We start from the raw sequence: 23,204 nt of genomic DNA on the forward strand, positions 1-23,204 counted from the left end.
CACCTTCTCTAACACCCCACTCTTGCCCTGCATGTCTCCTGCATGTGTGAGAATTCCTTGCTCCCTGAGCATGTGCCTCTTGCAGGAGACAGGCAGATTTTGATGTCAGAGTCAGCACAGGTGATTTCCCAGCACCCTAAGAATGAACTCTGGGTTTCCCTGTGCATGCTACTGCTCCTGAGGCTCCCCACAGACCTGCTGCTTCCAACACAGCCTCACATCTGCTGCTGCTTGCTGAGCACTGACGAATTCGGCTGTGCCGGGCCTGGCAAGGAGTTTTGCTTCCAGCTGAGACATCTTCAATTGCTCCTCACATCACAGATTTCCTGTTGCTCTACAATCAGCACATCTCTGCTGTTAAGCTTCTCCAGAAAAAAACTGCAGAATGTTGAGTAACAGAAAAAAAAAATAAATTAAAAAGCAGGGTGAAAAGACAGGGAAGAGGAGAAGTGAGGAGGGAAGACAAGAGGGAAAAGAAGGAATCAACCAAGCTACTCTTTCTTTTCTACTCAAAGCTTGGATACACCTTCTTATAGATCATTTCTATAAATCAGGATGTACAAGCCATCTCCAAAGGACCCAAAGCAACCTTAGACACTTGTACATGCTCTGTGGGGCCTCTGCACAAACTATGTGTGGTTTGGAACTAACTGGAATAAGCAGCTGCACACACATTGCACTAACATGGTATTACTATTACTTTGCATCCATTTGCAGTCTTTGTATTACTCTGATTTCCTACCTGGAAACTTTTACAGAGTAGGTGCAAGTTTGGGCTTTTGGAGGTTGTCTCCAACAGATGGCAGAAAATTGGGAAAAGTGCCAGTTTCCTTTTCAAAAGCTGGCTGCTAAAGCTTCCAAAGACAGCTCTGAGCATCTTCGCTTGCAACTGTCGCAGCAAGAAATTACACAAAAGGTACATAAAGGGGGTTATTGAAGCATGCAAGCTTTAGAACTCACAGAGGAAAACGTGCATACTTTTAAAAACAATAAACGGGATGTTTTTAAGTTGCAAAATTCACAGAGCTGGTTTGAAATGCTCACTTGCAGCTTTTAGAAGCTTTTTCATTGGCATAAAAGGAGAATGTGCCTCCTTCTCTTCCTCCTCCTACCTTGTCTTGTAGGGAAATTTTGATGTTTTCCTCAAAAAGAGCTGTAGTGCCTCAAAGACCCCAGCTGGGCTGGGGATGCTCCCCCAGAAAAGCACAGGATACTAAAAAAAGTGACAAAAGAAAAAAAAAAGTGGAGATGGGGAAAGGAGGTCAATGAGACAGGAGGAAAGCACGAGTTTTCCATGGTGAGCAGCAGGCCAGAATCCCACCTGCTGACCAAGCTGCTGAATCCTTGCCACCTGTCTGCTTACATAACGCTTCCTCCAGCTTATATCTAACAGCTTGAAAACTGGTATAGAACATCAAACTCTAAATCAGTGCCTCACGCTGACACACCATATGTCAGCATGTACTTAGGTAGTCACCAAAAGTGTTAACAGCAATTATTTAAAAATTATTACAGTTTATTCATGCAGAGAATTCCTTCTTGCATTGACTCTAATCCTCCAAGACAAGAATTTTTTTAATGAGCCGCAGTTTCCCTCAATTTTCAACCTGATTTTGTGGTCTTAAACTATTTTAATTTCATTTTGGTTTAAAACAATGTACTTTACTACTGAGGTATTCATTTACAGTGATGTTTTTAGGGGAAATTACTTAATGAAACAAAAAGTACAAAGCTTTCCTCCCAAGCATGGCACCTTTTCAGTCTTCTCTTGGTTCTGCAGAAGCAAGAAGACTGTCCTGTCTCTTGGTGCTTCTGTTTAGAACATCTGATCACCACAGAAAACCAGTAAAAAAGCCCCTCAGTACCCTTAGGCCTTTCACCTGAGAGCCAGGTAGAAAAAAAGTTGCACAGAAGAGCAGTTTTTCAGTGTGCAAAGTCTCCACCACTCAGCTTCATGCTTCTAAGTCAGTTGCTAAGGGAAAAAAATTATAGTGCATAAATCCACACAAGGAATTGAAAATAAAAATAAGGAAGCAGAAGGGAGAGCCCATTTCCATGGTCTTTTCTCCAGTGGCACAGGCAGACCTGGGAAACTGCAGTCAGCACTGACACAGGCTCTCCCTTGGATGAAGACAGCATAAATGAGGAAAAAGTAATTAGAGTAATCAAGTAGGGAACTATTTAGTATATAATGAAATACCCAATTAATCATATTTTCTGCAAAATAGTCTGCTAAAAATGGGCCAAGAACACCCAAGAAGAAAAGAAACAGCCTATTTTATCTTTATTTGGTGCCTTGCACTGCACACCTAATGCCACCTGCCTGACAGGGTATCCATGTCACAGCCAGACCCCTGAACTGGATCCTGGATCCCTCAGACCAAAACTTCAGACCAGTCTTGCATTGAAACTGCTGATCCCTCATCACACAAATAATACACAGAAAAGTGTAAATCAACCTATAACAGGGGGCATGGCAATTCTCCTCCCTCCTCCTTTCACACCAACAAAATCTATTTTTCCATTTGTCTGCACCTTTTGCTGTGTGGATCAGCAGTGCAGGGCTGGAGCAGAATGATTTTTTATAGGAGCCAGTGGGAGCAGGGAGCCACAGTGGCACTGGCTTGGCAAACACCTGCTTGTGTCATCCGTCATCCTTCCAGCTTCTCACTGCCTCTAAAATCTGGGGGGAATTCACAGTACTAAAAGGAACAGAGGGAAAAATATTCTTTCCAGTTTCTATCTGTTGCAGGTACTAAATTCCTACAAACAGCCCTTATTGACAAAAAGCTCTTTCCATCATTTGGCTCATGCTTTCCTCATCAAAGATGACTGTAAACTGATGGTGGAAATACAACAGCAATAAATCAATAGCTGATGTTTTACTTGCTCTGTGCTTTTTTTGTTATGAAATATTTGCGAGGTTGTTTTTTCCTGCTCTAACAAGCATCAAGAAAAATGCAATAGTGAAGGAAAATTAAGACCAACATCTTTCAAAGTGCTTGGGAGTTTCCTCACATACCATCACAGAATCATTAAGGTTGGAAAAGACCTCCAAGACCACTTCACAGTATTTACCATTAATGTCAGAGTAGAAGATATATACAAAGAGTAACTTTTTTTTTGTTTCAAACTAAAAAAATACGAACTGTAATGCTAACATGTATCTTAGAAACATTCTCAACTTCACGCAGCATAGAAAGGCAGGATTTATCAGAGAAACTAATTCATAAATAAAGCTCCTCTTTACCCAGTATTTGAACTGTCTCAAGGGGGATAAACCTCACCTGGCTTGGCTTTAGACAGCAGTTACTCACTCAAAAGCTCATCCAGACATCTGAACATTATTTCTACAAGTCTGCTAAGTATTTTCTTCACACTAAATTAGATTATTTTTTTACCTTTCTTTGGACAAGTTTTTAGAAGGTTTTCCAACTCCATAATTCTAAAGCCATGACAGTCCTGCCAAAGCATACAATGAGCAACAGCCATCTGCAGTGCTGGAATGTAATTTCCAATGCCCCTAAAAATGCTCTTCCTGCATTTTATTAAATATTGGTATTTCTTTTTTGAAAACAACAAACATTCATAATCCTATTCCCAACTTCCTTTCAGTTTATTGATTGCAGATGCCTGTTGCCATCAGGCACATTTCTGAATTTGGACAAAGCCACTATAAGCTTTTTACACTTCAGGGTACAGCTGAGGAAGACCCTGAGTGACCTGATCATTCCACTGCTGATGCTCTCCTATGCCCTGCACTGATTTTTTAAAATCTAGCTTCTGTTTGCACTTTATCTTTCCTGACTCATGCTCCAGCAGCAATGCTGAGTTTTGTGTCCTGACGGACGAGCCCCTTTACACAGGCACCTGAAATATGCCTAAAATATCTGTCAGTGTCGCTGCACTTCTCACGGGCTGACCCCAGTTTATGCTTGGTTAGGAAATCCCTTCAAAGAGGATGGCAGCCTCCTGCCTGACACTGGGAGTACGGAAACGTCTGCTCTGTGACCAAAAAGAGGAGAAAATTAGAATAACAAACAAATGGGGAAAACCATAGAAGCTTAAAAAAAATCAAGAGCTATGCTATCCCATTTGATTACCCTATAAATAGCCTATACTTTATCCTATACAATGATTTCACATTCCCAGATCAAAACATTTCATGAAGCATTTTGCAGATGTGGCTCCAGGCTGTTTTCTGATCCAATGAACATTATGAGATGATGTGAATGAAATGTCAGTAAACAGGTTAAAGATATCTGGAGATGCAGTAATTCTACCTGATTACTTTGAAATGTCAGAGTTCTCCAGCTCCTTGTTGGAGATGATGGCTTTCTCTGGAGCCTTTCCAAGGAGGAGGAAGGCAAGATTTGGGGATTTGATACTGCTTCTTTTCTAAATATTGTTAGTATTTTGCGTATGTTGGTATCAGTAAAAATAAGTTATCTGCATGATACTAAGTTACTGCAAAAGAACACTTGCCAATGGGAACCTAACTTCAGAAAGACAGAATTCCCTGAGCTCAGGTTACCAAAGACTTTCACCTGTGTGAACAAGGCAGCATAGATGAGATACTAGTACAAACTAGATCCACATTTATGGGTGTAACAGCATCAAACAGGATAATGAAGCATTTCTTCAACACTTCTCCAATTCTTCATCTTTTATGAAGGTGACTGCAAGGATGTGTTAAGTAGATAAATGCACCACGACTGAAAAGACAAAAGAGAATAAAAAAAAGAGATGTCTGTTCACATAAAATTATGAAAAACACCTCAGCCCAGTGCAGAAAATCAAAAACAAAAAATAAATTAAAAAGAGACACAGTGTTTCTGAAAACATATGAAGAAGCAATTTTAATTCCATCTATTAGGAAATTGCCATCAATTTAAGGAAGTGGTGAAATGTGACTTAAAAAACAAACCTGCCAAAAATCCCATCAGGCAAGAAAGAGGGTGGCTTTGGGAGAGAACTGCTCAGGAGGGCAGGGCTCCAGTGATTATCCTGGGCTGGTTGTAGCTGGAGCAGCCCTGTGTGTTGCCTGTGCCACCTTTTGTAAAGGAAAACAAAGCATTTCTGTTTTAAAAGAGCCAAAGGAATTGGCTATAACTGACGAGCCTGGAACAGCAGCCTGCAACTTGTTCACATTTCTAAAGTGAGCCCAGAGTAACTGCACTCCAATTTTCCCCAACTCATTATGTAAAATAAAAGCTAGCTGAAAGCCAGTGTGGGGCCACCAAATGCCTTCATTAGCTTTCAATTCTGTTCCAGTAAAAATGCAGCCAAAATCTCCTGGGTTCAGAGAGGCTGAAATTTTAGCCTTAACAGCCTTTTACTTCCTCAACACTGCACAACTTCAGCAAGATTTTCTGACAGTTAGTTTGGACCTAACAAGCCATTTCCCCATTAACACAAACCACAATGTGTCCAGGAGTATTAAGCATTTTCCACAAGGTCCTGTTTTACAGTCACTCCAAGAATGACAATGCCAAATTATGAATCTAAGACAGATGTTTTCCAGATGTGCTGAGCACCTCACTTAAATGTTGGATGCAGAGCTCTTCCAAAATGCTGTAAGGGTTGTACCAGCTGCATTTAGATAGGCTGCCCCCTGAGTTTCTGCTTATGGGAAACTATTCCTAAGGAAAAAGCTCTCCAGAAAATGAGCACATCTCACACATGCCTATAGGAGGGTGAAGGATGAATTCTGATGGCAACCATTGAAGGGAACAAATGGGAAAGGAATGGGAAGCTGTGGATGGAGAGGTGCAGCACCATGAGCATGACTTCATAGAATCATCATAAAATGGTTTGGATTAAAAGGGACCTGAAAGCTCATTTCATCCTGTTCCAACACCCTGCCATGAGCAAGGACACCTTCCATTATCCCAGGCTGCTCCAAGCCCCATCCAACCTGGCCTTGAACACTTCCAGGGATGGGACAGCCACAGCTTCTCTGGGCAACCTGTGCCAGGGCCTCAGCACCCTCACAGGGAAGAATTTCTTCCTAAAATCCAATCTCTGCCTCCACTAATGGCATTGAGTCCACAGGAAAGAGCAGCTCCCTCACCACACACTACTGTGATGTGTCTGTACAGCTTAAACAGGGGAGTGTTTGAGACCGAGATGGTGCTCCACTCTGGGTGGACTGAAGTCTCTCCCCTCCCTTCAAGACCTTGCCCAGAAGCACCTGAACATGTAACACCCACCCCAGAGTCCTGCACTGCCACAGCCTCTGCACAGCTCACAGTGAGTTCACACCACTTGGAGTCCTTGAGCTGAGCAGGTATTCATGTCACTTCATTTTTTTTCCCTAGTTACTCTAGAATTCAAGTATAGATACTTGAACACTGGCCATATGAAAATAGCACCGCAGCAATTTTCTTTTAACACTGTTTTACAACTCGAGCTGGAAGAATGCAGCAGAGCCCAGAGTATAGTTACCCTTCAAAACTTGCCCATTACATGGGACACGCCAACCAAAAATCTATCATTCTAAATCTTTCCCTCAGCACAGCTTTGATCCAAAAATCAGACCAAATATCAGAGATTCCTGCAAGCCCTCAAGAGATGCGGCTACTGCTTCCAGTTTATCTGCAAGGCACCCAGGTGCTGTGCCAAGGGTGAGCTGCACATGGTTGATTCAGCTGTCTGTCAGTCTTTATTCAGAGATAGAACTCTTTATATCAGTTTACTCATGGGCAGGTTATGAGACAAACAAGATTTGCTTTAATTGGCTACGCTGGTCCTCCCAGAGGAGCGTTAAGATGGGGCTTAGATAATGCTCCCACAGCAAGTACCTGCAAACCCAAAGTTAAATCTGCTTTTCTACAAATATTCAGGAACATTTGCTTCCTGGCAACACTCCTGTTAGTAAACCAATTTGCTAAAATATTCATGAATAGCAAACTACAGGGCCATGGATACAGCAAAATGCTTACATGTGACAATACAACTAAATATTCACCACAAATGTTTTCACAGAATTTGGCTTGCTCTAGATAAAATGAAAAAAACCCAACCTATAACAATGACTAGCATTCAGCATCATGGATTCCACTGGAAAACCTCTGGTGAGGAGATTGGCTGGTGTTGGACAAGGATGCCCAAGATTGTTCCCTCAGAGTTTCTGCACGTGTCCAAACACTGCAGAGGGACCATGGGGCACCAACATGTCCAAATCTGGCACAAAACTTCCCAGTGAGCTGCTGTGCCAGAACAGGTAAATAAGGATTAATAAATAAAACCCGACTAAAATTTCATATATTACTCTGAAATAATTTGAAAAATAAAATCCCCCTCATTATTCCTGAAAAACAGCAAAACTCTCAACTAAATTGATAGTGACACACTAAAAGCAAGGAAGAAAGAAGAAAGACAGGGGACTGCAGTCACTTGCAGGAAGAGACAAACTCTATGTACCCCATGGCAAACCTCTTCCAGGTGAGCCTTTATTCAGTCCATCAGGCTGTTTGCAGTGCAAACAACCCTCATTCAAAAGGTAAATAAAATTATCTTCATTTGGACACATCACACCAATCAACTTTTTACTACAAAGGTTCCATTTAAATGTTTAAATAGATACATTTCAGTTGTGCGCTCCCTCTCCATTGCATGGCTCATTCCTTCTCAATTTTTAACTTAAAGAGCAGAAGAGACTGAGCTCTGTTTTACTCCATCACATGGGTTCATTACCACAGGGATATTTTTTTTTGCCAAGACCATTATGAGATGAGGAGGCTGCAACTGAACTTGTATGTTTCCAGTATTTCCTTTCCTTTCCACAGCTGCAAATCCAAACATGGGTCATCTCTTTACGCCAGCACAGCAGCTGGATGGTTTTCAATCCCTGCTGTCCTGCATGCCAAGGACAGAACAATCCCACACTTAAACACTTCTCCTTGGACCACTCACTACCAGTTTCATTCCTGCCTGGGCACAAGGATCCTGAGTTCTGTAGTCCCGGCCCAGCCATACCCCTCCTTCACCCCTGTCAAAACCTATAGACAAACCATAACATGCCAGGGGATTTTATAGGGACAGGGTACTTTAAGTTGGGATCATTTAACATGAGTTCTGATGCCTTTTTCTGTGACCTTGCGAAAGTCACTGGCTCTCCTCTAGACTGCAATTCCTCCTCTGTAATGGGTGGATTACTGTTTTGCTGGCATGCAAAGGTGTTGTGAGGTCTAATTCATTAATCTTTGTAAAGCATTCTAGGACACTTTGATGGAAAATGCAAAATATTATCAGTAAAAGCCTTCCATTTAAATCTCACCTGGAAACCTTCCTCTTACTCCTCTAATATGTGATTGATCCCCACTCAATTAGAGGTAATGGGATTTACGTGTCAACTCCAACAGTGGAGCAGACCCCACAGGAAGGTGCCAGCAAGAGCAGCAGTGCTAATCCACAGGAAGGAGCTGGGCAATTGGTGCCTGCACTGTGTGATGAATGCTGCACCCCTGGACTGCACTGGGACCACCTGAACCAGCTCTGGGCCAAGGGATGGGGCATGGACTCCCCCTGCCACCACAGCACCCATCCCAACACAAACCCCCACCCCTACACAACACCCAGCAAGGACGAGGGGGAATGGCTTCACCCTGGCAGAAAATAGGGTTAGACTGGATATTAGGAAGAAATCCTTCCCTGTGAGGGTGCTGAGGCCCTGGCACAGGTGGCCCTGGGAAGCTGTGGCTGCCCCATCCCTGGAGTGTTCAAGGCCAGGTTGGATGGGGCTTGGAGCAACCTGGGATAGTGGAAGGTGTCCCTGCCTGTGGCAGAGGGCTGGAACTGGATGAATTGGAATGTCCCCTCCAACCCAAACCAGTGAATGATGATTCTATGATGTTCCTACACACTCCCGCTCCTACGCCTGAACTGATAATTAACTCTGTGCTTTACATTTGAAATTAATCTCTATTAATAGGGTTTTTAGCAGGAAAAAATGTTTCTACCCAAAGAGCTTTCAAGCCATGAGCAGACAGAATAAATCTTCAGATCACTCATTACCTCCCTATGTCAAATTTTATTATTTGTGGGAACAGTTCCATTTCAGGCAGGCAAGCAAAGGGAGATAACCTCACCCCTGGCATTCTGTGAGCCCCTGATGAGAGAACAGCTTCAATTCTACATGCAAAAAAATAACTGGGAAATTACAAAGGGCTTTATCAGTACCCCATGCTGTGGAGTGCTCATTTTAACTAGTAATCCCATGACTTCAGGACATCTCTGTAGGATTCAGCCCTCTCAAGCATATTAGCAAGAACTGCCTGTTAAATCCTGGTGGAGAGAGGCAGGAAGGGAGTGAAGGCTGGGGGATGCTGGACCAGCTTTTTCCTTGCAGCCACCTAATTGAATCTGCAGCATCCAGCTTGCTGGTTTTCCCAGGCACTCAGAATTTCAATATCCTCCATGGATTTTTATACTGAGCACCCAGAAAAATTAGCATTTGTGCTGAATAGCTTTTAAACAGCTATTTTAATCAGTTCTTTTTATCTTTAAAGCATTTCTAAGACTCCCTGCCTCAGTCTCCCCTAGCCCGAAAATTTATTCCGCCATTTGTTTTCCTTCATTCAGCTTCCAGTGCCCTTTATCATGATCTAATCATCTTAATCTTTAATGCTCATCTCTAACTTTTAACCTTTTCAGTTTTCATTTAAAACAATCTCTCTATCTCTCTCAGGTTGGGAGCTTTTTGATTTATTATGAAATTAAGGTTTCCCCTGGCCCCTGTCTCAGCACAGAGCTGGAGATGTCCAAAGGAGAGTCCCCTGGCATCAAGCTGCATGCTGCTTCTCAAAAGGTGACTTGTGGAGGCCTTAAGTAAATCAGCAATTTTTCTATTGATACGATTTATGTAATTTTAGGGAAATAAAGGTGACTTCAAAAGCATTACAGTATTTGTTTTCATTCATTTGAAATTACTTGGCATGTGCTAGTCTTTCCTTCCACTGGGAAAACTATGGATGTAGACACTTCACAGAATATTTCAGTTTGGAAAAGACTTTTAAGATAACTGAGTTGGGAAATAAAGCAGATAAACTTTTGAGCATCCAAGCTCTTTTCAGGACTGTGAGAGGTTCAGCAATGCAGAAGCTCAGTAAATGTGTCACTTTTTAATCATGACTTTGTAATATCATGCCCCACTTTGCTGGCATTTCTCCAGTTTTACACCACTTAGAGCATTTTAGAAAATCACTGAGGGAATGGCGAGAGCTAATATTAAATTTACCACACTAAAAAAAGCAAAACCTTTCTTTAATGTTTCCTACATAAGGCTCTTCAATATTTAAGTATGGTTTGAGCTCCCAAATTAATATACAATAAACATGAACGTGACTTGCAAAGAAAAGTGATGTGGACACAGTGAGTTCAGACAGCCACCAAATCACAACAAGCACGTGTCAGATGCAAAGAGCACACAAAAATAGATGAAAAAAGAAAGACAAACACCCCCTGACATAATGAGTGTTGCAGATAGCAGCACCAAAGTTGGCACAGGAACTTCCACTGGTAAATACAAACCACCTCCCAGCTTCTCTTCCCACACACTTTAATTTGATTCTCCATCCTCCTCCTCTGCTCTGTCCCCCATCACAACCACAAGGCTGTGCATCAAAAAAAAAGCTTCATTATCACCTCTCAGCTTTCCTGAGAGCACTGCAGTGAAGGTTTAGCAGACCCAGGCTTGGAGCAGATGCCTCCCTACAGCCACCTGCATCTCATTTCCCTGCCCTCAAGAACATGAAATAAACTTGGGGCGCTTCAAACTGAGACCACCTCATGCCAGTATTGCCTTCCTCCACACCATGGAGATTTAGGCTGAGCTTTTCTTTTTCCAACATGTAAGCAGTTCCTCTCATACTTTACTTACTTTCATGCTACACAGTGCTGGGTGCTGGCGTGGTCCTCCAGCAAGGGAGCCAGGCTGCCCATTTCAGTAACCTTGGGCTTCGGTGACTCCAGTTCAACCAGTACATCCTCAGTTACAAGGGGGAAACAAATTATAAAGATAAATTTTCACTTTTCCTTTTTTAGGTGTTAATACTGCTGCTGAAATATCCTTTAATCTCTTTGTTCACTAGCTGATACATAATATGAAGCTTTTTGGTTTTATGGGAGATATTATGGCCATACACATCAAGACTGGTAACTAGAGAGGATTAATAGACTGGGCCCTAAATAAGATGAGACAGATAACAGACACCAAATAACTGTTTATGGGGGTCATGGTCATGACCGTTGTAAGCAAATATTACACAATTTCATATTTAAAAAATAAAAAGCCACATCACAGTGACTCCTGCACTCCCCAAATGACTATTGCCTCAAATTGGAGCTATAAAAACACCAAGAATGCTGGATAGGGATCACATTAGATAACACCACTTTTTCCACTAGCTTCATCCATGGTGTGTATTCCTCCATTTCAGCTTTACTGACTGGAACTAAAATCTGTCACTGGTCTATGTAGAGTCCCTGCACCAGGGAAACAGAGATTTTTGGCCAAGCAGAAGCAGGTAATGGCACTACTGTGAGGAGTTCCAGAGGGCATAATTCATCTTTTGATTGACCATGTCAAACTCAGTGTCCATCGCAGTATTCCAGTCCCACTTTCCCTCCCACTTGTGGGATTCCCATTATGGCCATGAGGGTCCAGCAAAGGTTTTCCTTTACGAATATATAATCAAAGATCTCTTCTTGTTAGACTTCTTTAGGATCTCTGCTATTTTTGGTTATTTTTCTTATGCCTAGACTTTCCCCACTCTTGTTACTGGCATTTAATTTTCAGTGAAAGCCCACCTATACCAGGGAGTTACACAATTGACTGTTTGCCAAGATTTCCCTTCCATGAATTTCAGGAATGTAAGCATTAAAATGGAAAATACTTTTCAAGATCTTAAACCTATTCCTGGAAAATTCCTGTCACCAAAGCTAGGAGCAGACTAGCAGTCCCTTGTTTGTATCCTCACATAAATCAATGGAATTTCCATAATTTACCCCAAAGATTGACACAGTCTGTTTATTAGGTGTAAAGCTATCAATCACATTTAAGAGCAGTCAGCCTGAAAATCCAGGTAAAATTGATCCCTCCCCAAAAGACTAAGTGGAGGGAGCTGAAAAAGCGGTGTGGGAATAGAAAGGAACCCCTCTGGAATTCAGTTCATTAAGAACTGCATCAGCTCTACTGACAGCAAACGCATTCTTTCATTTTATATAGCACTTATCTCTCTTTATAACACCTCAAACTCCTAATATATTTACACTGGACACTGAAATGATCGTTAGGGGCTCGACCTCCATGTCAAAGCCCCCAGCCTCCTCCCACAGGGATTAATTGCTTTCCTCCCAGCAGCCCCTTCCCAGCTCACTGCCACTGAGGCAGTCTGTCAGCACTGCTGCAAAGTTAAATCGGCAAATATTAATTGCCAGCTGGGAAAAGTGCCATTAGTTCGCACTCAGATTTTTTTCCAGCTGGAAAGACAGAGAGTGTTAAATGGAGCAGATTTCCTTCCAGCCTCCAAACCAGCAATGGAGCGGGTCTGCCTGTTCTGCACAGGCACATAATGAGCAAAACGTTCAACACCTTCCCAGAGATGTTTTGAACTGCTATTCCATAGAACAAATTACTTCTGGAAGTAACAAAGCACAGAACTAACACATGGACAACAAATAAAGTGCAAAGGAAATAAACCACCACCACCTGAGGCTGAATTCATTTGTATTTGAGATGACTGCAGTGATATGAGTTATCAGCCTGCTTGTTTGGTTTTTTTCCCAGGTTTGTAATTTATTTACATTCAAGCATAGAAAATTTTCTGTCAACATGCAGAAGATTATCATTTTCCTTAATTAGAAAAAAAACTTTTTGAGAACTGGAAGAAAGATAGAGTAGTTGAAAATGAAAGATGCCATTACCTAGGGTCATGAAATTATAAGATTATGGGATGATATGGGCTGGAAGAGGCTTCCATGAAGTCATTTAGTGCAGGGTCAGACTAGGTTGCTCAGGGCTGTTCCCAGCCAGGTTCTAAAAGCTCCCAGAGATGGAGATGGCACCTGGGCAGCCTGTCCCAGCAGCCAACCAACCTCCAAGGGAAAGCCATCTCCTTACATCAGGCTGAGCATCTTCTTTCAGCTGTGCCCTGTGCTTCTCATTCTCTCTCCATGCAGACCAGGTTCCATCCTCTACTACCCTACCTATGCATAAATGTCCTGAGAGAACACATTATTCTGGCTCTGTCCATGTGCAAACACACTCACACATGTGCACATGCACAGCAACCCAGCACACAGGCAGGCACACTTCTGAAGACTTTATATATAAATTCATGGCATGAAATAGTGTTCTGAGCAAGAGTGTAAGCCTCAAAGCAAACAGTGGGACTGTGTGTGTGTAACAGAAAGGAGAAAGGCAGGTGGTTTGCCACAGAGATCTCTTATGAAAATTCTTTTTCTGTACAAACTATGTACAAAATTATGATTTATTGTGGGACAAAAAAAAACCTTGTATAAGGAGGAAAATTACTGTCAGATACTAGCTTAAAAGAAAAAAAAAACCCATACATTTTAAGCAATGGGACAAAATTATTGAAAAATTAATACTGACATTTCAGCAGAGGAGGCAGGAAGGAAGAGAGTGGGACTGGAATACCAGACATGAACATGCTTTTACAGCACACCATATCTCTGCATAAAATTCTGTCAGGTTACATAAAATTAGAGCTTTGGTACAAGTTGAACTGAATGTACAGAAAAAAATACATTAAGTAATCAACACAGGTATAGTGTGGAAAGTTCAAGAATTTGGTCAACTAAGTTGGACTGAATTCCTGCCAGAGCACAAACTCAATCTGACCAGCTGCAGCACAAAGGCTGGCAAGAAAAGCTGAGCTCTTTATAAAAAACCCAATCCACCTGGATAAAGTGAGGATGTCAGAACCACAGAAAATAACGAATGAGCTTGGGCAGGCAAACATGGCTGCCTTCCTCTAGCAAGGGCTTGGCTGATGCACAGGAGCTTTGAGATTGCTGATCAAGCAGAAAAAAGCAGGAAGAAAAAGAAAGAAAGGGAAAAATTACTCCTAAATCCTGAAATTGAAAAAGCACAGCTCTAAACGGAGTTTCTCTAATGCATGTAAACTGCTAGGGAAGTGCATTGCTCTGATGTCTCTGCAGGAAGGAAGAAGGTAAGGGGAGAGAAATTATTGAGCAGTGTCTGCACAGCTTTTACTGGCCAAAAATAATGAGAAAAGTGAGGGAAGAGACAGAGTGGGTGTAGATACTCAAAAGGAAAGAAAAATGAACAGAAGTGGAAAAAAGGGGACTACTGCTATGAAAAAGCAAACCATAGTCCAAAATACTGTGTTAAAATTATATAACCTCATTATCCAAGGCATTAATTCAAAGAGGAACATTTTCAGGCCAAGTGCTCATTCTGGACATCTGTGGGACAATTGTCATTGTCAGCACAGCTTTTTTTTCCAGTCTTCATGAGTATTGGGAGAGCTTTTAGGAAAGAAAAACTTATTTCCTCACAAGTTCATCATCCAGTAAAAGCACTTTTATATTTATGTATTTTCTTACGCAGTAAAAATCACCAACACCCCAGTCAAATGACTACGGAAACTCACAAAATAGTGAAAACATAGAAAATGAAAAAAACCTGCCACATGGTAGAAAAATCCTAAATAGAACATTTTCCTATGGGAAAACCAAACTGTGTTTCACACCAGGAAAGACAACCAGATCAAGCAGAATGTCAATGGCTATGAGTGGGATTGACATTTCTCCTGAGATCTCTGGGTTTAGGGCTTCTGCTTCACAGTATTTCCCTTGTGACTTCAAACTCCCAAGTGAAGTTTCCCACCTATTTAACATTTGCTGTATCATCTGAGGAAAACAGAACACATTTATGTGTACAGGGAACTGTGCTGCAGGATAAAGAGGCTGCAGGATAAAGCCTGGGGAGATCACTCCTACTGAGATCTCTTGTTGCTTCATTCACATTTCCGCAAGTTTTTTCAACGTTTTGGACTCTAAAGATTTCAAGGAGCCATTTTATTCCAGGCTAGGCCAAGGAGAAATCAGTCATTTTCCCAGGGACAAATTCTCTGCTGCTCTTCCTAATACTATTGCTGGTACAGAATGCAAATTTGGGCTACTGAGGTACTAGTCCAACTGGAGCAATGTTTCTACTCACACAGGAGTATCTGCTATCCACTAGTATTTACAAAGTACTTCACATCTCGTTAATATGCTAAAAGATCAAAAAATCCTGTCCCAAAATACACAAAAGAAAACAAATCTCTGCTGTTTGCTTTATTATCAGTTTACTGTGTGTGGATAGACCTAGCTCAGCCAAAGCAGAATCAGGGTATTTGATCTCTGTCTTACCTTAAGTCCATCCAGTTTGTCACTGATAACTGGGAAAACTGGCAGAGCACACACAAACATCCACCTGCAGTGTCCCTCAACTCTGCACAGGAATTTAAATCTTAATTGAACAAGTCAACTGGGACAAAAAAACAATAAGTAGGCCACTCAACAGTCTGACTGTACCCAAATAATTAAATTATCTACTTGATGAAAAACAAACATGAAGAAGACATGTGCTTAGTGCCAGATGGACACCTGAGCACCCTGGTCTAGCAGAAAAAGTGTCCCTGACCACACCAGTGGGGTTGGAACAGAAGGCTCATTAAGGTCCCTTCTAACCCAAACCATTTTGGGACTGTCATTTTGCACCTTAAAGGTTTTTCTCCAGTCAACGTCTTAAACTTCATGTTACACCTATAATGGTGCTTAAAAACCTGTACCTTAATTGCTGACTGAAATATGGATTTAAAAGAAACCACTATCATCCTTGATTTAGAAACAGGAGACTAAAGTAGCAATAAGCAGAACAATACACAGAAGGTTACTCAGGAACTGCATGGCAGAAAAAAGGGCTGAAGTCAAGTATTTCTATAGAGTCCCACTCTGTGGGATTATTCTCCACTTAAGGTAAACTTTTTTCTGTATGTTATCTCTGCAGACAGAGGTGTGAAGTACATTTTTATTTATTCACGTGGGAAGAGAAGTGAGCTTGTTTCTTTCTTCCCTTCCATAAAGCTGTTATTCTGCTGAAAGGCAGATTTAGGCAGTGCTCCCTGGCAAGAGTTCAAGGGTTACTTTAAACTGGGACACAAAACTCCTACTTTCTGACATCATTTCATGGTGTGTTCAGGGAAGTATTCAAGCGTGACATTGTATCATTAGGCATAATACAGCCACTGCAGGGGCTGATTACTGCAATAAGAACTCATTTTCTTTAACACTATATGTGATAAGGAGCAAATGAAAACCCAGGCCAGATGCACTGTCATAAAAAAGGTGGGTGATGTCAAGAATGAAAAACCCAAGGACTGTTTTTGGTAGTCAGGGGAAGAAAATCCCCTGAATTGAGGGGGGGGGGGGTTGCTGAGCATCTCTGAAATTAAGACTTTCCCTTTCTCTGCAAGGTTTCTCATGCTGCAGAGGCCCACCTGCATCTTACTCAGGTGTGGACACTGTTCCCAGCCTTATCCATACCCTCACCTGACTTGATAGCCAGGGGCAGAAGCGCAGCAGTTGGAGCAAGGCACAAGTGTCCTTTTTAGATGCTCCTTTTGAATGTGACAAGCAAAAAATCCCTCTTTGTCTTGATATGCTCATGTGCTTGAAACATGCCTTTGGGTGACCCCTTTCCATGATTAACTTCCAACAAGGTCTATTGACCCTAATAACCTGCTTTGGTAAATTTAGAGGCTGCCTGTGACTAACCCAGGGTGTTCAGCAAACCAATGCTCTGACCAGCTGTGTAGTCCTCTCCACAGCCAGATCTTCAAAACAAATGAAACTTTGCAATGCACTGTGAAGCAGAGCCTACATACTGCTGGAAAAATTTTGGTTACAGGAAGACACTAGGTCTTCTCCAAGACACAAAAATGGCACTGTTTTTCTGTCTCCAAAGGGTATCACAGGGACAGATTAATAAGACTCTTCAAATGGGCTCCTGTTTCTTAAATAGGCTGTTCTAGCATCATCTTAGCAAAGAAGAACTCATGATGGATAGCTCTGTATACAGCCAACCTCCTTGGGGTTTAAGTGAGCTGAAGATAAAGGAATTATTTTCATATTTGATCACGTAAATGTCACTGGATATATTTGCAACAACCCACTCAAATCTTCCTGTAGGTACATAGAGTCATATTTGACAATGAGCTTTCAAGATATACTCTAGTGAGGCCCTTTATGAGACCTCTCATTACAAGTAAAATAATTTACAGCTTCTTCCATTCCCTGCCATTTTATCACATGCTTCTACTCCTTCAGTCTCCCTTGATGACAGGATGGTACATGGCATACAAAATGTTAATGGGAAAGGCATGTGACTGGCTTTGGTGCAAAGATGATAATGAAATTTGCTATTGAACCAGTAAAAGAGCTCCAGATGTATGCATACCACAGGTAACCAGAACTGTCTTTAAATTTATTTAAAGTCTGTCCCCAGTCCTTATTTCATTTAAACCGCTCCTTTCCTTTCCCTGTCATTTGCCGAACTAGGTTTTCGTTTCCCGTTGTTGCAGCAAACTTTTGTTTATACCATCTACTTTTTCTTAACATCTTTGTCTTGTTCAAAGCCTTTTCAAATGAATTGGATTGTAAAAAGTTATTACACTGGCAGCTGAAAGTACTGAGCAGCACAACAACGGTGCACACAATGCATACAGTGATGTTAATTATTTACCAGTTCCCAGTATGATTACATTTTGCATGGTGATGGCACTCAGGGGCTTAATAGCTGCATAAAACATTGTGTATGTTCTCTGCTGTCCTGGAATAAATCATCCCTAAAAAATTAAGCTCTTAGAAATAAAACATACCATTCAGCCATTTACCAGGATTACGACAACTGATGAAAGCCCTGCAGAAGTATTTATTTTCAACAACGCCCTACCTTTGAAGAAACAGTCCTTGCTGTGGATAATGTAGATTTTCTTCCTCTGCAGACACGAGGCTCGGTGCAGCTGACAGTGGTTTTCATAGAACCTGCCGTCAGAGCCGCAGACAGGCATGTAGCTGGGCTTGCAGTCCTGGACACACCTGCACTCGGGCAGGTTGGTGTCCCTGTTGAGCACACAGGTGCTGCCCCGGCCGCAGAACTTCCTCTCGCAGGACGCGTGCAGCCCGTCCTGCCCGTAGAGCACTGGGGAGAGCAGAAAATGCCACTGTGAGCCACACTGGCCTCCACAGACCACACAGGGCTGCTGCAGCAGCACAGCCCTGACAGCAGCAGCAGCAACAAAGGTGTCGGAGGCAAAAAGAAAATGCTCCCCTTTGTACAGCAGCAGGTTGAAGGGAGTGCTCAGATCTGCACTCCCCAGGCCTCCAGCTCTGCCTTTTCACAACACCGAGCGTGTGCTCAAAGTGCTTTATTGGAGAGTGATGGATGCATGACCTTTTGTTCCATTAGCTCTTCATGGAACTAGAGCCTAGAATAAAACCCGGGGAGAGCATTTCAGAGCCCACACTTTGACCGTGAGTTACACTCAGAAACCAACTCTGAAACCCTACACTACTCCAGCCACAAAACTCAGCAAAAGTGCTCAAATGTCAGCACTCAGCTCCTGTCCACATTTAGAGTCCAGCTCTGACCCTGGAGCCAGAAGTTCCCACCCAGAAGCAGAATATCCTCCAGGCTAAAACCCACAGGTTTCAAGGAAAGCTCAGAAAAACAACTGCTGAGAGGTTTTGAAAGCATAACCCCCAAGAAATACTATTACTGAAAGGAATGTTACTGAATATCACTGAAGGGAATGATATGGGGTAATGCTAGTCACTGTAAAAACAACCATCAGTATCTATTCCTACACTCTGAGTAATGACATATAGTGAAAAATAACTTCATACTAGTTTTAAGAATTCACTGGATATGATATTCTGAATATTACTGTGCTGTTTGATACTATTAAAGGGGTAAGGAAACTGCCCTTGTGCTGTAACATTTTCTGTTTATGAAGTTTCCTCACTTAAAGGCTTACAGAGAACATTACTATAATTCACACAGGACAGGGCACTTCCAAATAAGTCACTACTCACTACAATAATTAGCATTACACTCAACAAAGAGAGTTTCAGGAAATTAGATTATTCTATGCTAATTGGAGTTCACCAAGTTGAGCATTACAAAGGGGAATTGCAAAAGGTATAATTATACCAGGAATATGCCTTTCCTTGTGCAAAAAACCACTGCCAGCCTTGCACAGCCTTCTAACAGCCACAGACTCTGGCTGCCCCTGAGCCAGGGACTCAGTCTGGACCAGCAGGATGGTTTGGAAGCAAATCCCTTTTCTTTACATTTACCACATGTAGGTTTGGCCCTTGGAAAGGTTTTGGTGTGTACCAGTTCCCAGAGGATGTTCAAGTACAAACACTAGCCCAGATGTGCAGCAGCACTCAGTGGAGCACATCCTACAGCAACTGAAGTGCCACAACATCTTCTAAGGCGCACCCAGAACTTTTCGCTTCAAAGATTTTTCCAGCAGCCAAGCAGTTCAGCATAGGAGCATAGACCAGACCTCATCCATAGCCCCTATCACATGTAAAAGAGATGTGAGAAGCATCAGCACCAGCTACTTCAATCCCATTTTATCATGTCAAATTCCCTGCTAACATCAACACAGCCGCTGCCTGACCAGCACTTCATGCCAATACAAAATGTCCCAATGTTGAAGCTCCATTTCATCTACTTGTGGTCAAGGGGTTAAAAGTATGTGCACAGAGAAATGCAAGAGTTTCTAACAAAACCCCATTTTCCTGGTCCCCATTAAGCCTTTGTTTTTATCACTGTAAATCTGAAAGGGAAAAAAGTCTGTTATTGGAGGATTAACTATTTGACTCAATAACTCATTAAAATTCCTGCAACTTGGCAAGCTAAGAAATATTGACTTTTCCTGACTTGTAATAAACTAGAAGGTCAAAGCATCTCTGAGCAGTGCAAAAAGCACAGTCAATGGAAGGAATATCTGACTATTCTTTACTTAGTTTACTAATTGTTCCAGAATTTTTGCAAATTATCCTCAAAAATGCAAATTGTGTGACCTCAGGGAGACCTCACTGTAAAGGTCATATTATTTATTGGTGCCTGCTGTAAATCAGAGCAGCCCAAAGGATGAGGACTTGAGGAAGCTCTGGTCCAGCATCTTCCTCCTCCTCTCAGTGGCAGGACCTGCATTGGTACAGGCACTAGCCTTTTCCATCACAATGTGCCTCAAAAGACGTGTTTTGGAGGCTGTTGTTGATATTTAAGTTATTTAAAAAACAAGATTCAGGAGCTATTATTGTCTCTATAAATGTAATTCAGATACAACTACAGCAAAGACCTTAGTGGGCTGCCTTGATCACTAAAAATTGATCTCTCAGAGCTTGCACCAGCCAAGGACTGTGTTGTGCATCCTGCTGAAGGTTATTGCTGCCTCCTCATTCAAGGTACTGCTCTGATTTAATGCACCAGGTCACATCTGAGGAGGTGACAGCTGAACCCTGCCCTGACAGCAGCAAAAACCCTCTTAAGAGCCTCAAGTATTTTTGGTATTTTAATTTTTTTATATAAAATTTGCATAACTGAAGACAAACATTTTTATTAGAATGGGATTTTTAAGTTTTTTAATGATCCATCAAAGATTTGTTAAGGAGCCAGCTTTAAAAATACCACATTAAAAATATAGAATACTTGATCTTTCCTCCATCTATCCCAGTTACTATGGAAAAAACCCCAGAAACCCTGGCTATATTTGTGCCTTACTCATTTTGTTCAGAGTTTAATTTACTCTGTGTTCCCAGATGGACAACTCCTGGTTAAACAGATTAGTTTGGTAAGGGGATACGTAAGATAACCCACAAACTGGCAGAAAGGAAATATTCAAGTATTTGGGAATCCTGATGTGCTTCTGCTAGTCCAAGTGCTCTGAAATCTGTGTGTCTGCAAGCAGAGTGCTAACATCAGTTATCTTTGCCAGAACCTTGTAATGTTGACAGCAGTTCTTTAATTCAATTATTATTTGCATAATCCTCTGAAGTACTAAAGCTCCCCACAAGCTCACTCAGCTGTGGGACCCTGTGCCCAGCAAGGACAGCTGCAGGGTGTGAAACAGAACAGAGCAGTGTAAATGGAGAGGAAAAGGAGTGTTTGACTGTACAAGCACTGCTGTGTTTATCCAAGTAACTAATTCATCTGGAGCAGCTCCGTGAACCATGGAAAGGGACCTTCCCTGATTGCATCAAGGCGGATCCCAAAGGCAGGAGACTGGTGTGCAGCTCCCAGGCATGAAACATGCCTCCCACTGCTTTTTTGGGAACTATTAAAAGTGGCTGAACTCCTCACTTTTACAAGGATTGTCAGAAACAGAAATGGGAAAGGTGATCAAGTGAAACTACCAACAAATTGCACAAAGTATTTATGAGCCCCACTGTACTACATGGAAGAGGCATAATTTATTCCATTTATTAGTTGTAAAGAAAGTAATTTACATAGGTTAAAAGTTTATCATCTTGCAAAGCCACTCTTCAACACTAATTAACTCTACTCAAAGTGGCTAGAGTCTGAGGTGTTACACTGTACTAAGGCCAGAAGGATGGACAGAGGAAGCCATCTGAGAAGCATTCTTCAGTCTCACAGAAATCTCTTCTTTTTCTATTTTTTGTCTCATTACTTTGCAATTGGACCATTTATCAGAAAATAAATCAATTTGTTTACTGTATGCCTATTTTCCGCTTATATATGCACAAATGCAATGTTATTTCAGATTGGATAGAAAGACTTTTCCAGTTTCCTATTTATTTTCTCATTCAGACATCAGTTTATAAAGCTCATTGAGGCCAAAGAACAGAAGCAGAAAGACATTTCATCATTGTGGTAACAACAAAAAAAAATTAACATTAATCTGATCATTTATTTTTAATTGGAAGAGGAATAGATAGGCTTTTATAATTAATACCCATTCAATTTCCTTATTGCATTACTCTTAAATTCAGCTTCAAACTGTTCAAATGCTGCTGCAGGAGGTTTTATCATGACAGGTTAGAATCCTCCATTAGTGTCACCATAGTGTTGGTGCTTCCAGAAGCATTTCCTTTTATTTTCTTTAAGAGGTGCATGGCACACACTTCAGTCTTACAAAGTCATATTCTTCACAAACATCTTTAAATCTTTGTTTAAACACAACCCGAAGATGTATAAGAGGTGGAAACAACAGATTAGAAAACAATGGAGGTCGGCAGAGGGTACAAGCTAAATATACAGTAATTAAATAAACAGCAATTAAATATTAATAAATATACAATAATTAAATATGCAGTAATTAAATCACAGGATCACAGAATGGTCTGGGCTGGAAGACAGCTTAAAGGTCATCTCTTTCTAACCTCCTGCCATGGCCAGGGACCCCTTCCACTAGGCAAGATTGCTTCAAGCCCCATCTAACCTTGAACACTTCCAAGGATAGGGCAGCCACAGCTTCTCTGGGCAACCTTTGCCAGGGCCTCAGCACCCTCACAGGGAAGAATTTTTTTCCTAATATCTAATCTAAATCTGCCCTCCTTGCTTGATGCCCTTGCTGGAGATAAGAAAGACCATGCATGCTATGAAGGGGAAAAAAAAATCTTTAGGATGATAATGTCAAAGAACAAATCAGCTTGATCTTTTGAGAAAATGAATCTATAGTTTCTTAGTGTCCCTTCCTTCTCTTGCCCCTTCATCCCAAGCAGATTAATTTACAAGGGTAAAAGCTTCCAGATAGCATCATCAATATCTATGTACAACTTGCAACACTTCTGTCATTTACTACTACACTATAAAGGAAGGCAGAGAGCTCTGTGTGAAAACTGGGGACTGGATTTGTTTTGCCAGTCTGTTTCTGAGAACTGATGCTTCTCTGTAAAAGTTGACATCTGCTGAAAATAAAAGGGGAAAAAATATTAAAGCTATTAAGTTGTAATGGGATTTGTGTTAGTGCAGGTGTTTTGTGTTTGGGTGGTTTTTTCTCCTGGGTAAAGCCAAACCTGTGTTCAACTCACGGACACTTTTCTTGATTGAGGAGCAGCCCCAGCAACAGGATTAGTGCCTCTCCTGCATCACACCTAAATCAGCATAAACCTCCAGCTCGAAACTGTTG

At 41.6% G+C, this 23,204-nt stretch overlaps 1 protein-coding gene across 1 annotated transcript in view; it reads right to left on the reverse strand.

Annotated features, from left to right (window-relative positions):
- FSTL4 (follistatin like 4) overlaps nucleotides 1-23,204 on the reverse strand; it is a 212,119-nt gene that overhangs the window by 130,546 nt on the left and 58,369 nt on the right. The window contains exon 4 of the mRNA XM_066196935.1: nucleotides 17,990-18,238. Coding sequence (XP_066053032.1) covers nucleotides 17,990-18,238 — 249 coding nt within the window. The remainder of the gene's footprint in view (nucleotides 1-17,989; nucleotides 18,239-23,204) is intronic.

This window comes from Chamaea fasciata, unplaced genomic scaffold (assembly GCF_029207755.1).
Source record: "Chamaea fasciata isolate MVZ Bird 193981 ecotype frontalis unplaced genomic scaffold, bChaFas1.0.hap1 SCAF_15, whole genome shotgun sequence".
Classification (NCBI taxonomy): Eukaryota; Metazoa; Chordata; class Aves; order Passeriformes; family Sylviidae; genus Chamaea; species Chamaea fasciata.